At 41.4% G+C, this 14,801-nt stretch overlaps 1 protein-coding gene across 6 annotated transcripts in view; it reads left to right on the top strand.

Annotated features, from left to right (window-relative positions):
* Positions 1 to 14,801, top strand: part of gpat2 (glycerol-3-phosphate acyltransferase 2, mitochondrial) — a 170,596-nt gene that overhangs the window by 56,887 nt on the left and 98,908 nt on the right. For 2 of the 6 annotated variants that reach the window (XM_046035172.1, XM_046035163.1), the window contains exon 1: positions 784 to 900. The exons of 2 other annotated variants lie outside the window; for them this stretch is intronic. In XM_046035172.1, coding sequence (XP_045891128.1) covers positions 825 to 900 — 76 coding nt within the window. In that variant the 5' untranslated portion in view covers positions 784 to 824. Of the gene's footprint in view, positions 1 to 783; positions 901 to 9,690; positions 9,730 to 10,335; positions 10,385 to 14,801 lie in introns of those variants that run through there. 2 more of the 6 variants (XM_046035164.1, XM_046035170.1) reach the window with 2 other exon arrangements.

Raw genomic sequence — 14,801 nt, 5'->3', positions numbered from 1 at the left:
AGACCCCAGATATGAGCTACCCAGCCGCAAGTACTTCAGTGAAGTCGCCTTGCCCAAGCTGTACAACATTACACGAGAGAAAGTCAGCAGAGAACTGGGGGAGCTGTCCTTTTATTCGGCAACAACCGACATGTGGTCGTTGTTTACATTACTATTTTACCCAAGACAGAGGTGTTGCCTCTTTAGGTTGTTATTTAAAATTCTATGCAAAGTGCAATAAAAGAGAATATTTTTTGTTTTTGGTTTGAAAAATTTAATTCTGCTAAGAGTAAGATGTGCATGTTCATGTCATGTATCCCTGTATGTTGTTGCATTGTTTGGGCTAGACACAATGAAAAATGTCACTGTCTAGTTTTCCTCAGATTTTAATATATTGTTAATGCTTTAGAAAATGGTGCTACTTCATCCCAGAAATGGGGGTTACATTTGTCTTGCTTTTGATTAAATAAAAGAAAAATTTGCTTTAAGTAGTCTGTCGTTTGTACTTATTGCTTTCCTTAAGTAGGGGGGGAAATCGGAAAAAATCGTAAATTGAATTAAAAAAAATAAAATCAGAGATTTTATTTTTAGGCCATATCGCCCAGCCCTAGTTTGTCAATAAGGTTTGTGGAAGTATATGTACTCCAAGAGCTTAGAAATTCTCTCTTAAGGGATGGAAATGTTATCTGGATCTGCTCGTTTCACTTCAGTGACAAATTAAAGCAGCAAAGTATCTTTCACTAGATATTTGATGATCTCAGTGTATCAAAAGATGTGACGCTGTCTCCCTGTGCGTTGCTCTACAGAGTTGAAAGCTTGCTTGTGTGGGCCGAAGACCTAAAGTGATGGAAAGGACCCCTTCTATGTTTTTTAATCGACAGGAAACCTTGCTGGTCTCACTAGCTCTCTTCTCTTCCCTTGGTGGGTAGATAAAGACCTTCATCCCTCTATTCATCTCTACATGACGCTGCAGGAAGTCTGTATTTTCCCGTTTTGCTCTTCATCCCCCTCTCCCTCATTTTCCTTTTTGTCTTCTGTCACCTTTATCCTGTCATGGTCATTTATCCTGTGCTCATTTTTTCTTCTGTAGCGAGAAAAATGTAAATGTCACTATGTTGACACATCCTAAACTTGCCCGCACACTCGATCCTTGTACTAGAACGCTCCACTTTAAAAACATGGAGGCCTTGATCATACAAAATGGTAAATGTTTTGATCTAGGGCTGCAGCTAATGATGATTTTAGTACTCAAAGCTTCTATAGATTACTTCAACGATTCATCGATGCGTCGTTTAATTTGTACTTTTGTTTGGCGTGTATACTTTTTCAGCTGAGGATTGCGGCTTACTCTGGCTAGCCGTCAACTCAACAATCAATCATGATTTCAGTTAAATGCTAAAGTTGCTGTTACTGTTACCTTGTCTGTGGTCCACTGTCAAAACACTGGGTGCTTTCTGATCATGTGCCGTTGTGCTGTTGCGGTAAGGTTAGGCGACATAAGTTTCGTTTTACGGTGGACGGACTGTGACATTACAGAGTTGTGTTGTTTTATCTTGAAATAATCCCATACTTTGGACACTTTCTTCTTCATCCCTCGCTATTTTCTCTTCCTCCACTTTGCAAACAGCAGCATCATAATCACGTCGTGTTCACAGTGATGTGTGACAGTAATAAATGTCCATGCTAAACAGTATGCTATATAGTTATATGGATTAAATGCCTCGCTGCAAAGAATTTACGTTGATGCATTTTAGTTATCGATTTAATCGATGAATTGTTTCAGCCCTATTTTGATCTATACAAAACACCGTCTGAGAAGCCATTTGTTTCGCCGCCTGCCTCTCCCCCAAAAATTGATGCTCCCTCAGCATGCTCAAGCAGAACCCAGTTAACAGAGACTGAGTTTAAATTTCCCTAGATCCTCCATCCTCTCTTTCAATTCAAAATTGATGTATTTCAAAGTAGCATACATTCAAAAACAATTTTCAAGTTTTGTATCATTAATCCAGTAATCAGTAATTAATCTGGTTCAGCACTTGCCACATTGTTTGTTTTTTATACCTGCGTTGTGTTTGCAGAAAATCCAGTCGCAAGTCCAAAGTTGTTGAGACCCATAGTCAAAAAGGGCCACTTTTATGATGATAGGACCCAGGTTGAAAAATACATGATTTTCCCTTTAACCAGGGCAGTGAACCACCGGAGAAAAGGAATATATAAAGGTGTAGCAAGAGAGATTTAGAGGGAGACGCTTCAGAGATCACACGTTCACTCATCTGGCTATTCTGATAGATAGTGGATCATGGTGTTGGTGTTGTGATCTGGTCTTTCTCCTCCTCCACAGCCTTCATTATCACATTAATCCAAAATGCTTAGCCCTAGACTATTTTCCCTGAGTCACCAAATGCATTTTTCTTCCTTTGTCTGTTTTTTTCCCTCCCTTCACATCCCTCTCAAGTTTGTGAATGCTGCTTTGTCACGCATCAGCTGAAATCCTTCTTTATTTATTTATTTTTACTTTTTTAGCACTTTCCACTGGCAAAGGGAGCAATTTCATCGTCACCAACATCAGTAGAGGCAGGGGCGTCTGCAGATTTACCGTAGTTTTCTCCAGACACACTTGTACACTAAGAGAGAAAGTGAGTCAGTGTGATTGAAGCGTGATATGTAGACTGTAGTATAGTGTGGAAGAGGTGAGGTCATTAAGATACTTTGTTTTCAGTTGATTTTGAAAAATGTCTTATTTCCACCATATGGAGCTTTTTGTTGTGATCACCCTACGTCCTCCCTAATCTCATCTAAAAGCTGAAAGGCAATACTGTTTACCTCTGCTCTTATAACAATTAAACAACTCCCCAAACTCAGAATTCATAATTAAGCAAATCACTTGTCTGATTGAGTAATTAAAATGGGCTGCGTTGTTCCTTTCCCTCAGAAGATTCCAAAAAGCTGTTTGAATTAACTAGCGTCAGCTTCTATAATAAAATAAAGATATTCACTGCATCAGACTGTATAATGTGGGGTGAATTTCTGTATCATTCATTACAATGCAATATGCAGATATCACCTCTTGTGAAGCTTGTAATGGTCAGTTTGCGTTGAGAGCTGTTGTATCAACTCTGTGATAATATTTGAGCTGAAGTGTGAAGTGACGACTAGATTGTATTACATTGTATACTTCTCCTAGTATGTTGAACAAAAAGACAAACATGTCACAAATATAATGAAACAACATTTATTCACACAATTGAATACAATATAACTGAAACACCTTACTGTCCCATCGTGTAGATTTATGTTGTATTGTAACAATTTAATGACCTCAAGTGTTAAATACAATCATTCTTAAACAAAACACAAAGAATTGTAAAATAACCAAAAGTAAACACCCCATACCATTGTATTGTAATATACAGCCTTATATTGAATAAGATGTTACAATATAGGGCTGTTGTATTGGATTGCATTATAATTTACAGATATAACAAATTTGTTTTAATTAGGGCTGGGGCGATTCATCAACTTAGTTGACCTAATCGATTACGTAAATACATCAACTCGCATTACGTGCGTTGAAGCGTCACTGCATCTGGTGTTAGCAGAGATTGTCCCGGACAAGCTCCAGCTACAAGACCGCGCCTTCACCGTCTAAAGTTTGGGAGTATTTTAGACAGACACTCAACAACATGCTGCTTCGTGAGCTCTGTGAATTGGAAAAAGCTTCACTGCAGCACAACTGCTGTCCACGAATACGTGAAGCAGCATGAATGTGAAGGGAAAGTATCCCGCAGCACTTTGTCTAGACGGCAGCACCGCAAGTCTCCACACAGGCACGAAACATTATCAGCACAAGGACACGTAGTCCGTTAAAATGTTTTTTTTTTTTAGTATTTCATCACCTTCATGTTAAAAGTAATTTCTGCCCCGCGGCTGTCGTGGTAACACCGTGTGTCATGTAAGGTTTGGGCATTTCATATTTTCTTTTTGTTTATCGGCCACGTATGAACGAGAAAACAGCTGAAAGTAACAGTACAGACAAACTGTGACTGTCTGTACAGTCTGTGAATCGTTTCAGTTGTTTGTTTTTTGCCCCACACTGATGCAGCAATAATTTTGATTATTATACTGCATTACTCAATATTGAAATAAATCCATGTCAGAAACTTTTAAAGTTTTAAGAAAAGTAGCCTAATTAATGTCTATTATTATCACAACACATCAGTGACGTGGAAATTTGATTCATTTTAAGATATGCTACTCTTGTCATTATTCTAATGTGCTTCATCAGAGTGAATATTGATTTATTTATTAGACATGTTTTTGATATTTTTGGATAAATTGGTATGTTAATCGAGCAACATTTGTTTTCTTTAGAATACACAAAATTAGTCATTTAATTAATCGACTAATCAAAAAATAATTATGTACAGCCCTAGTTTTAATTATATCAGATTAGTTATTTTTACATACTGTCTAGCAAGTGCTGTAAAGACTTGCAAAGATACATAAAAGCACATTTTGTACAAGCAGACATAAATTAACTCAACTATCCAGCTTGAAAGAATAGAACCTGATGGGTTTAAAAGGATGCCTTGACACCAAGCTATTACCATTTCCCCCCCTGTCCTAATTAATTGCATGGTGAAACGTTCCCCTCCGACTCTTGTCTAAAGCTTGACAGTTTGTTTGATGTGTGTGACTTTCCCTTGTTCTCTGTTGGATCCACTCTGTTGCTGTGCACTGTGACTCCTGGGAAGGGTGGGAGTGCTACACGCATACACACATACCCGCAAAAAAAGAAAAAGAAGAGCTTCCGTTTTAGCTGGGAACTCGTGCCTGGTCTCCCCTCTGCTGCTAATTGCCGTGTTTCCCATCTACACTATCTGGCACTAGTAGTGCATTTTCTCTTCTTTACCCCTTTCCTGAATTTTCTCCACTCGTCTCTGATTGCCGCGTGCCTGTTCACTCTATAAAGTAAACTTCCATTAGAATATTGGCAATGCCACTTGAAATGACAGACTCGTCACTTTAAAACAAAGATATTTGACATTGACATTTGTAATAATTGGGTGTGCCCTCGTCTAAAGATTTTCCTAGCCAGTCGGCTAATAGTCATTTAAGCCATTAGTCGCTAGTCCTCACATGTTTATGATTAGGACTGCAACTGACGACTATTTTGATAGATGATTAACCTATTGATTATTGAAACGAATAATCGACTCTTCAGATTATGAAACGCACAATTACACAATGCCTCTTATTTAGCTATCAGCTTTCAAATTAAACTTTAAGTTGTTTTAGGCATGTGCTTATAAACAGTCAAATGAATACGGCTTATAAAAATAAATCTTTTAATGAAAGTGTCTGCTGCAGCAACAGAAAGTTCCACTGAAATTAAGTCCTTTCGTAGACCAAACAGGTATACATACAGTAAGAAATAAGTGTCTGTGCAGTGCTGGGCCAGCACTCATCTGAACAGTTGATCTTTGGTCTAGTGATTGAGCAGTTTACACGCCGGTACTGAACACAATGACCGTAGTTACAAGCCTTTAAATTATGCATTTTACAAGGGACAAATGATTCTGAATGTGTCGGAATAACTAGCAAGGAGACTGAACATTTTGTGAATTCATTTCACACAACACAGTGTAACATCACAAAAGTCTTGTTGTTCAAAACATGGGAATAAATAACTTCCAGCTTCAGAAGAACAAATACTTATCAACACGATGGATGACATTACTTACAAAAACACTCTACAAACTCACTCCTTCACCGCCCGGTTCTGTTGACTTCTGGCTCTGATCTGATTCGGATTCTCATTCCTGCACTACTCCCTGGCAGCATTCCCCGCCAGTTCCGTCTCCCTGGGCCTGAAAGTCTCTTCTCGACAGTCCAAAGCTCCTGTGCTAATGATGTAAACAAACACCAGCACTCCCCTGCTACTCCAAGCTTCAGAGCAGTGCGGGGCGGTAAGTGTTGCTGTGTTACAAGAGAAAAGGTCCGTGTTGCAACAATCCCCTGATACTTTAGTCCCGATGAAGAGGCGTGGCTCCTGAATGGAGTTTGAGGTTTTGGTGTTTTTTTTTGTGCAACTACCCGGCTAATGAAAATTTGTCGACCAAGACTCATCTCATCGTCTACAGTTTTGTTGACTATAGAGTGCCTAAGTCCATCAATCCTGCTTCCGCCCCATGGGACCTTATTTTGGAAAAAATATTTATGATAGTCGGTCTTATTTTTTGATCCTGTTTGAATTGTTCCCTGAATTACACACATTATTTTTGTCAATTTAAAAGACAATTTAGTTTTATGTGAAAACTACATCTCTCGCCTGGCACAATATAAGTCACCAACATGTTAACGCAGTAATGCTAGCTAACGCTGGCTGCTACTATGTAGATAACTTTTTTGACCAAAAGTTGACTTTTAAGTCCCCAGGTCTATTTTCAAGGAACTAAAAGGTCCCTTCAGCTCACTGTTGTGTGCGTTTCCACTAGTGTTGTAGTCAAGACCACCCAAACCGAGACCAAGACAAGACCAAGTACAAAGGCAGTCGAGTCCGAGACGAGCCCAAGACCATCAAAAAGTGGTCTTAAGACCAAGACCGGTCTCGAGTACTACAACACTAGTTTCCACCATGGTATAAAGACCTGCGAAGATTAGGCAAATTAACCAGCTGACATAGGCTGTAAGCCTGGCTGTACACAGCGATGCAAAGGCCTCATTATTTGTGACCACTATCCATGAGCAACATTTATAAATGAACATCCGATTTGACTGGAATATAATGACAAACTATAGACTTGTCTTGACCATTAAAGCAGCTTTTTTGTGTGGGAGCTATAATGAGGAGACACGAGATAAAGTTCGTTACACCTTTTAATAACAAACTGGATAAAGCCATAAAGTTCTTAAAATAACTCCAGCACAGATAAAACAACACAAAAATAAAATTGCAACAGTTTGGAAGGTTATTATTTAAAACATTTCCTGCGACAAGAGCTGCAGATCACGTCTGTCTCTACTCGCCCATTCAGAAATTCACTGCAAGGAAAGCCCCACCCCCGCAAAGTACCCGGTACTTTCGGAAAGTACTACCCCTCCGAGCAGGGTCTTTATAGGGGGTAAAATGAAGACCCCAGAACTACATTTAGAACCTGGTCCCTCTGGTGGGAACGCTTTGAGTTCCTCCAAAGGTTCCTAGTTCCGGGGTATAGTTCGAAACGCAGCTTTAGCTATGTTCCAAGCAAAAATGTATGTCACCCGATGTGTTTAATCCAACGACTCTTGGTCCTTTTTATCACATCATCCTCTCATGTAAGTTCTTTTATTTTAGCTTTAGTAACGTAAGTTTCAGCCATTGAGTAAAAGAGTTACGATGTCACATACGCAACTTTTGGGTTTATGGTCTTTGTAATGTATCTTCACAGTCTTATACTACAACAGTTTTATATCAAACTGTGACTTTCTTGACTTTTAAATGTATATTTTAAAGTACCACCAGAAGGGGAGGGATTAAGGCTCTCTATTAGCGGGCAGCCCTAGTTATAATAAACTTTTACATACATTATGTTGTACTTGCTGTCCTTTTTCTAACCTCTGATTCTAGGAGCATTTGTATTTAATATCACATGGATTTAATTGAGTCTTGAGTTTTTTCACCTTGTTTTTCTTTAATTGGTTCTGAGTTATACAACTGGGTATTGAAATGGTCAAGTGGCGTGTGTGACTGCACTTAAAAACTAATTAAACGTTGCTCATTGTTTTGAAATGAAATTGCATGTGGTTACCAACTTTAACTTTGTGTTGTTGTATTGTACAGAAGGGTATATTGCAACCCCATGAAACAAAAATTTGGAAGTGACTTTGCAAACAAAGATGATTTGATTTCCAGTTATGGTACTCTGGTGTCCCATATTGGCTGACTACCACTGATATTCACTGGCGTCACTCTCAGGCACAATGAAACAAAACAGAGTCATAACTAATGTAATATTTTAAACCGATGACTTTCCTGTTATGACACGTGTAAGGCCACATTCAGACTGCGGGCCAGTGACTGCACATCTGAGTCATATTTGACTTGTGAACAGCCCAAGTCACATGGAATCTGATGGACCACGTTCATATGTGCTCCAAATCAGACACAGGTCAGATTGTTAAAAATGCGACCTCGACAGTCGGATCGGAATTCATGTGATACTGACGGTCACTCTAGAGCGACAATTCTGTGCTAGGGGACCCAAGGTGAACGCAAACAAAAAGTCATCATTGAAAATGTGGCTCTCTTTGTCCTCGTCCTTGTTATCATTTTCTCACGAATTCCCTTTCTTCCACCTGAAATCAACTTAAAAATTAAAGCCGCTAACATCTGCGGCCTCCATGTTGACTTCCGTACGACAGCATGCTGCATGTGATGTAGTATTATATTTTCTTACATGCAGTTCACTTTCAGACCGTGACCAGTTCACACTGGAGTCTGAAATGGGCCACATTTAAAAAAATTATGTGGACAGTAGGGCTGAACAAATAATCGTTTTCAAATCAAAATTGCAATTTGAAAGAACGCGATTGGCTAATTGTGAAGATGGCGTTTAAAATGTAGGTAAATTATTATAATTACATCTGACCTGTTTTTAAACAGTCATAAAGTTACAGGTTCATACCGTTGTAAACCTTGTGTGACAGATCTGCTCGGCAATCAGAGCGGGCACAGGGCGTGTACATTTTACAACAACAAATGAAACTAGAGGAAAACGTGAACCCAGCCGAACGGACACAGGCAGCGGCTGTTCTGCGGTTTTGTCTGGCATCAACTCACACTGAAGTTTTTCAGCAGCGGAGTGTTTAGCCTACACATTGTTAGCGTGTTGTGTAGAGGAATACTTGCTGAAGAGACGGAGCCCCAGCTTCACCTGTGTTGTGCTGAGTTGTCTGCACCTCGCAGGACTTTATGATAACTTATCACCGGTGTTGAACCACACAAAGAATATTATATCGTTTTTAAACAGCCAGCTACTTGAAATGGACCCGCAAGGAACCGCAAAACTCTGCACAAGACCGATGAATGGCAGGCGAGAGAGAGAGAGAAAATGGTCAACAATAAGGCTCAGTTTAGCTTCGGCTCGCCATCGCCGTGCACAAAAACACACATGATTCGACTATCAGTCGACTATAGTCGGCAGGACATGATGATTCTGATTCGACTATGTAAATCCCTATTCAGGGACACAGCCCTTGTAATCGCAATATCGGTCAGAAAAATATCAATTACATTTTTTTCCCTAAATCGTTCAGTCCTAGTGAACAGTAGGGCTGGGAGAAAAAAGTGATTCTCAGATGCATCGCAATGCGGACGGGGAAGAATCTGGCTCGATTAACAAATGTCAAAAAATCGATAATTTAAATGTTAATTGATAACGTAATGTTGACGGAATGCAAAAGGCGTAACTTGTGGCGGTTCAGCGCCTGGGCTGTCTGTGTCGTGCACATAACAGAGACGAGAGACCAGTGTTCCTCCTATATTCGGCACACCACCACTGCAGAATGAATAACCACCCAACTTAAATGTCACACGATGATTAATATCAATGCGCAAGTAATTATTTTAACTCGCACAAGCTTAGACTAAACTGGTGTACAGCTGTGTCCTGTATAAATACTGTACATCCTGATAATTAACTGTATATTTCAGTTCTCTGAAGAGTCTGACAACTGGTTGTAGAAGAAATGAGGGACCATGGAGATGAGGTAAGTAAATTAGGAATGCAAACTAGTCCTTTTAAGCTAATTAGGAGATGTTTCTTTTAGATTTTAATGTGCAAATTAAATGTTTAGTAATTATCCAGAGATCCTGAATAGAAAAAAATTATGCATCCAGATGCATCGATAATTGTTTTATAATCGCATCACAGCCCTCTGAATCGTAATCGAATTTTGCAGTCAATCAAAAAAATGGGATCTGGGCAATAAATCGTAATTGAGCATCAAGGCTTGCACTGTGAACCTAGCTGAAATGTCTGCTGTTACCAGGGTTTTTCCTGGCTCCGAATGGAGGTCTGATTAGTGCTAATGTTTGTATATTCATTATAATTTCAGATAATAGTACAGGCTACTATAGCTTACCATTAGTAGCCTAATATTAATTTCAGTTGGGCAAAACAGCAGTTTCTGTGGGTTGTTTTCAGTCACTAAATTATTGTGCAAGAAAAATGCTCGACATGGTGGTCAGTCTCTCATTTGTTTATGCAAATTAACTTGTCAGAAATAAAAACTGTGCATACAGAACAACCAGTTAAACATTTCTAAAGTTTGCTGTAGTGCCTCAACCTTTTTTTAATGTCCTGCCTCCTCCAGGCTGTGATTGGTTGGTCAACGAAAAGTGACTCCCTGCGGAGATTAGCAGGTAGGCGAGAACGGGAACAGGTGAGCGTCACTAGTGTCCAGAAAACCTAATTTAGAGAGGGCAGAGGAGAGGGCCGGTACACCAAGGAGTAAAATGTAAAAGTGACAGTACCGGTGAATACCAGCACACTTCAAGCACAAACGGCTTTTATCTTGTGAGAAATAACAGGAAGTCATTAGCTTGGTAATGGAGCGTTCAGGCGCAGTCAAACCCAACGCAGCAGCTGGTTTTTTACAGAAGCTAGAGGGCTTTTGATCTGAAACGGATACAGAAGGTGTTTGTTTGTTTCTTTGACATTCTACACATAGACGACATACACGTAGACATTGATGTTGACATCGATGGCCATATGATTATCATTTTCATTGTTTATTTTTTGCTCACGTGGAAACAATAGGCGAGACACAGAGTCTCTAGAAGACGCACACGGGCTGTGTGGCTGCTCTGAACTGTTAACATGACGAAATAAAAAAGCAAGAGGTCCCACGACACACGTGCTGTTTAGGTAGGCAGTGTAGCCCGGGCGTTAGAAAGCTCTTCTAAAGCGGCCAGTTTATCTTTGAATTTTGTGTTGGAGTTTTATAAAGCTTCTTCAGAAATCTGGGTTAAAGAGCTGAACTGCAATGTCCCTGGATTAAGTTTGGGTGGGGACATTTGCTGCATATCATTCCCATCTCTCCCCTTATTTCCTGTCATTTCTTTTGCTGTCCAATATGTTACCATAAAAATGAATTATTAGGAATGTTTTAAAAAGTGTGTGAGGCCAGCAACCACTTTATATCCCAGGTTTTTGTCCATGTACTCCGGTATTTTGGCAGTTGATGTCGGGTCACTGAGAGTTCAGTGGACGTTGTTACACAGTAGTGTGTAATAATCTGAGTTTTAGTTACTCAGCAGATGACTTTTTTGCTGCTGGCCAAATCCTCCTGGATGTTAAGAGTTCCTAGACACTCTTGTCCACAGATTGAGCCTTTCATTTAGTTGCTCTGATGATGTGTGACAGGCAGAAAATTAGACTTTTAAAACCAATGAGGAAAATAATCCCCATACCACTGAACTATATTATGTGTTACTGACAACATTTGTGTCAAGATTTTTTGGATGCTCATTAGGTCCCAAACATTTGCTCCAGTTTTTCATTACTGTGACGGTCAAATTAAATATTACATCGGAGACTAATTAAAGTCAGAAAGTATTCGATCTTTTCAACAGGACACAGAACAGAGCAGCCTGAATGTGATGGAATAATAAGTCTTCATCTATGTTGAGCTTTTGATTTAGCTCTCGGATGTCAGGGAGAGACATATCCATCGTGAGCAACCACTCAGTGAGACAAATTAATTTTCAGTTTCTTACCTTGTTTAATGATGTGTTTTATAGGAAGATGATGTTTTTGACTGGGGTTGTGAACATGTATAATTTTCTGTGAACATGTACTTGTTGACTATTGAATGTTTTCTGTATGGTTAAGCTTACCACACAGGTATTTGGTATTTTTTGGATTTCTCCAGAATCGCATAAGTTGCCCCACCTTTATGACGCAGAGAAATATGAGTTAATGTTGGAAATTAAATCTGTAACAGTAAGTCATGATATTTTATTGAATTTACAAAAATGTTCTATGTCGGGATATATATCGTTATTGGGATATGAAATTACCTATATTGGGATATGAATATTTGTTTGTCATATTGTATAGACCTATGATCAAAGTAGGTAGTAAAGACATGCATATCACGCTAACCTCAGCAAACAGACAGTCAGACAAACAACATCAACAACCAGACAACTGCTTTACCAACACAAACATCACCCGAGTGCTGTACAAGTTACACTAAGGTGCAGCTCCCCGAGACCCAGTTAACTCATGACTGTGACGTTACAACCCAAACTCACGGCCCAACCAGGAGAACAACAAACGCACGTGGGTACATTCACAGCTGAGGATTGTTGCTTTCTTTGGCTAGCCTTCAACTCAACAATCATGATTTCAGTAAAATGCTAAAGTTACTGTTACCTTGTCTGTGGTCCGCTGGCAGAACACCGGGTGCTTTCTGATCAGGTGCCGTCGTGCTGTTGGTAGGAGACATAAATTTCGTTTTACGGTGGACGGACTGTGACATTACAGAGTTGTTTTCTTTTAGCTTGAAATAATCCCATACTTAGGACACTTTCTTCTTCATCCCTCGCTATTTTCTCTCTCTTCCTCCACAAACAGCGCCATCATAATCACGTTGTGTTCACACAGGTAAGCACGATGTGCGACAGTAATAAACCTCTGTGCGAAACGGTGTGCTATATAGTTATATGGATAAAACGAAGCCTCGATGCAAAGAATTTGCGTTGATGCATTTTTGTAATCGATTTAATCGATGAATCATTTCAGCCCTACTTGATTGAACTTCTGAGCTTACTGCTCATCATTTTCACTGCTCCGCTCCTGTTCACCATCACTTTCTGCCGAGTAGATTTCCTTTTGAGGAATGAGGAGCGAACACTAGCCAAGCGATACCGTTCTCGCACAGTGTTGCGAGTAAAAATCATTAGTTACGCAACATCAAATCAACGTGTGACATTTTATTAGCAGCAGTCACTCCTTCAGCAGCTGCGATGTGCCGAAAAGGATGAACATGTCTCTGCAATTAACAATTACAAAATCGTCCCGCCCTTGACCTAGGGTTCTGGGGACTCGGGCTTATGGCCTTTGCTCATTTCTGGGCGGGTGGTGTGTCCCTGGGCCTGGGGGCCCGTTGTCTCCTCTCCTCGCCTGGGCCCTCTTCGGCAGAGGTGAGGCTCCCGCTGCTTCCCCCTGCCAGCTCTCTCACGGTGGGGGCATTCGGGAGTCTCTGGGGCGCATGGCCGGTGTTGTCGGGGTAGGTTTTGGTGCTCCTCCTTGGGGGTGCTTGACTGGGGGGGGCTGGGCCCCTGTCCAGGGATGCTATCGGCCTCGGGGGCTGCTGTCACTGCCTGCACTGTAGGGAGGGATGCCTCTGGCTGGGCTGGGGGACCGTTGGCCTGGTTCTCCCGCGTTATCGCTCCCTGGCGTCAGGGAGCTTCCCGGCACGGCTTTCTGCTGTTCTTCTCCAGCTTCTCCCGGGACATGCGGTCTGGGGTCCTTTGCGCTTTGGGGGGTCGCAGGGTGTCCTGGCTTCTGGGGGTGGGGGTCTCTGCGTGGGTTGATCCGATTGCGGTTTGGTGGGCTGCGGTGGGATCGTGGGGCGATTGTCGATGCATCTTGATGCATTATGCTTTTTCCCTGGGCAGGGTCTCTGGATGGCTGCTGGGCGTTTAGTTTGTGCATTGGAGTCCGGGGGAGGCATTTCCTCGTTGGCTTGGAGGGACCTGTTTGCGTCCCTGTTTTGCTTCGTTGGCCTCGGATCCGTGCTTTCCCATTTCTCTGTCAGCCATTTGTTGGACCCCTCTGGATACTGAGGTATATAGTTATTTTTCGTTTGCTGCCGGGCTGGGACTTGCTGCTGGTGTTTCTCTCCGCTGGCTTTCGCTGTCGTGTTGTTCCTTTTGCTCTCTCTCGTTTGCCCAACCTGGCACGCGGGATTCGCGGGGGGCTGCTGGGCATTGGTTGTCGCCGTGCTCGCGCAGTGTGCGCGTTGGGCTCGTCACTTGTGCATTGGTGTTGATGATTGCGTGGCATTTGGGCATTTTGGTTGTTCGCTGTGCGGCGGTGGGGTGCTGGGTGGGGGGGGAGCACTGGTCTATGTTGTGTGCGCGCCGCGGTCGGTCCGGGCGCTGCTCTTCCGCGGGTTACGCTTTTTGCGTTCTGTCGGCATTACGTTGTCAACTGGCATTTGGGCCGGGATCTTCTGCGTTTGCATCGCGGTGCATCTGGGAGTCTTTGTTTTTTTTTGATTTGATTTATTCTTTTTCTTTCTCCCACCCCTATTGGCTACTGGGGTTCTTGCCTGCCTGTTAGTCGTGGCGTCCCACTCTCACTAACAACTACATTCTTTAACAGGCTTATGCGCACACACATGTACACACACACACATACAGACACATTCACCCACACGCACACAGACACACACAGACACAAACAAACTTAGGTTGTCCCTGGTAGAACTATTCCTAATGCTTTTCTTTCAGTTACTTATTTAAATTAATTTTTATTCCAGCTCTCGTGGCTGTGCTGTGTTGCTTATTTAGTGTATGTGACTGTTTCTTGTTTTCATTGTTCTCTTAGTTGTCTTAATATGTCAGCTGTTTATTGCTGCTGTTCGGCTGGTTGTCTTTTACTATTATTATTATTTTTGTTTGTTTTTGTTTGTGTTTGTTTGTTTGTTGTTGTTTTTCTCCTCCCCAAGCCCCCCTCTCTGTTCTATTGCAGGTTTCGTTGCTTTCTGCAATTGGTGTTTCCCACAGCTTTTCCCTGTTGTCCCCACTTTCCATCCCCCTTTCCCCC

Source organism: Micropterus dolomieu, linkage group LG21, assembly GCF_021292245.1.
Source record: "Micropterus dolomieu isolate WLL.071019.BEF.003 ecotype Adirondacks linkage group LG21, ASM2129224v1, whole genome shotgun sequence".
Taxonomy (NCBI): Eukaryota; Metazoa; Chordata; class Actinopteri; order Centrarchiformes; family Centrarchidae; genus Micropterus; species Micropterus dolomieu.
The sequence above is the reverse complement of the archived record's forward strand: the minus strand, read 5'-3'. Positions and strand labels throughout refer to the sequence as shown.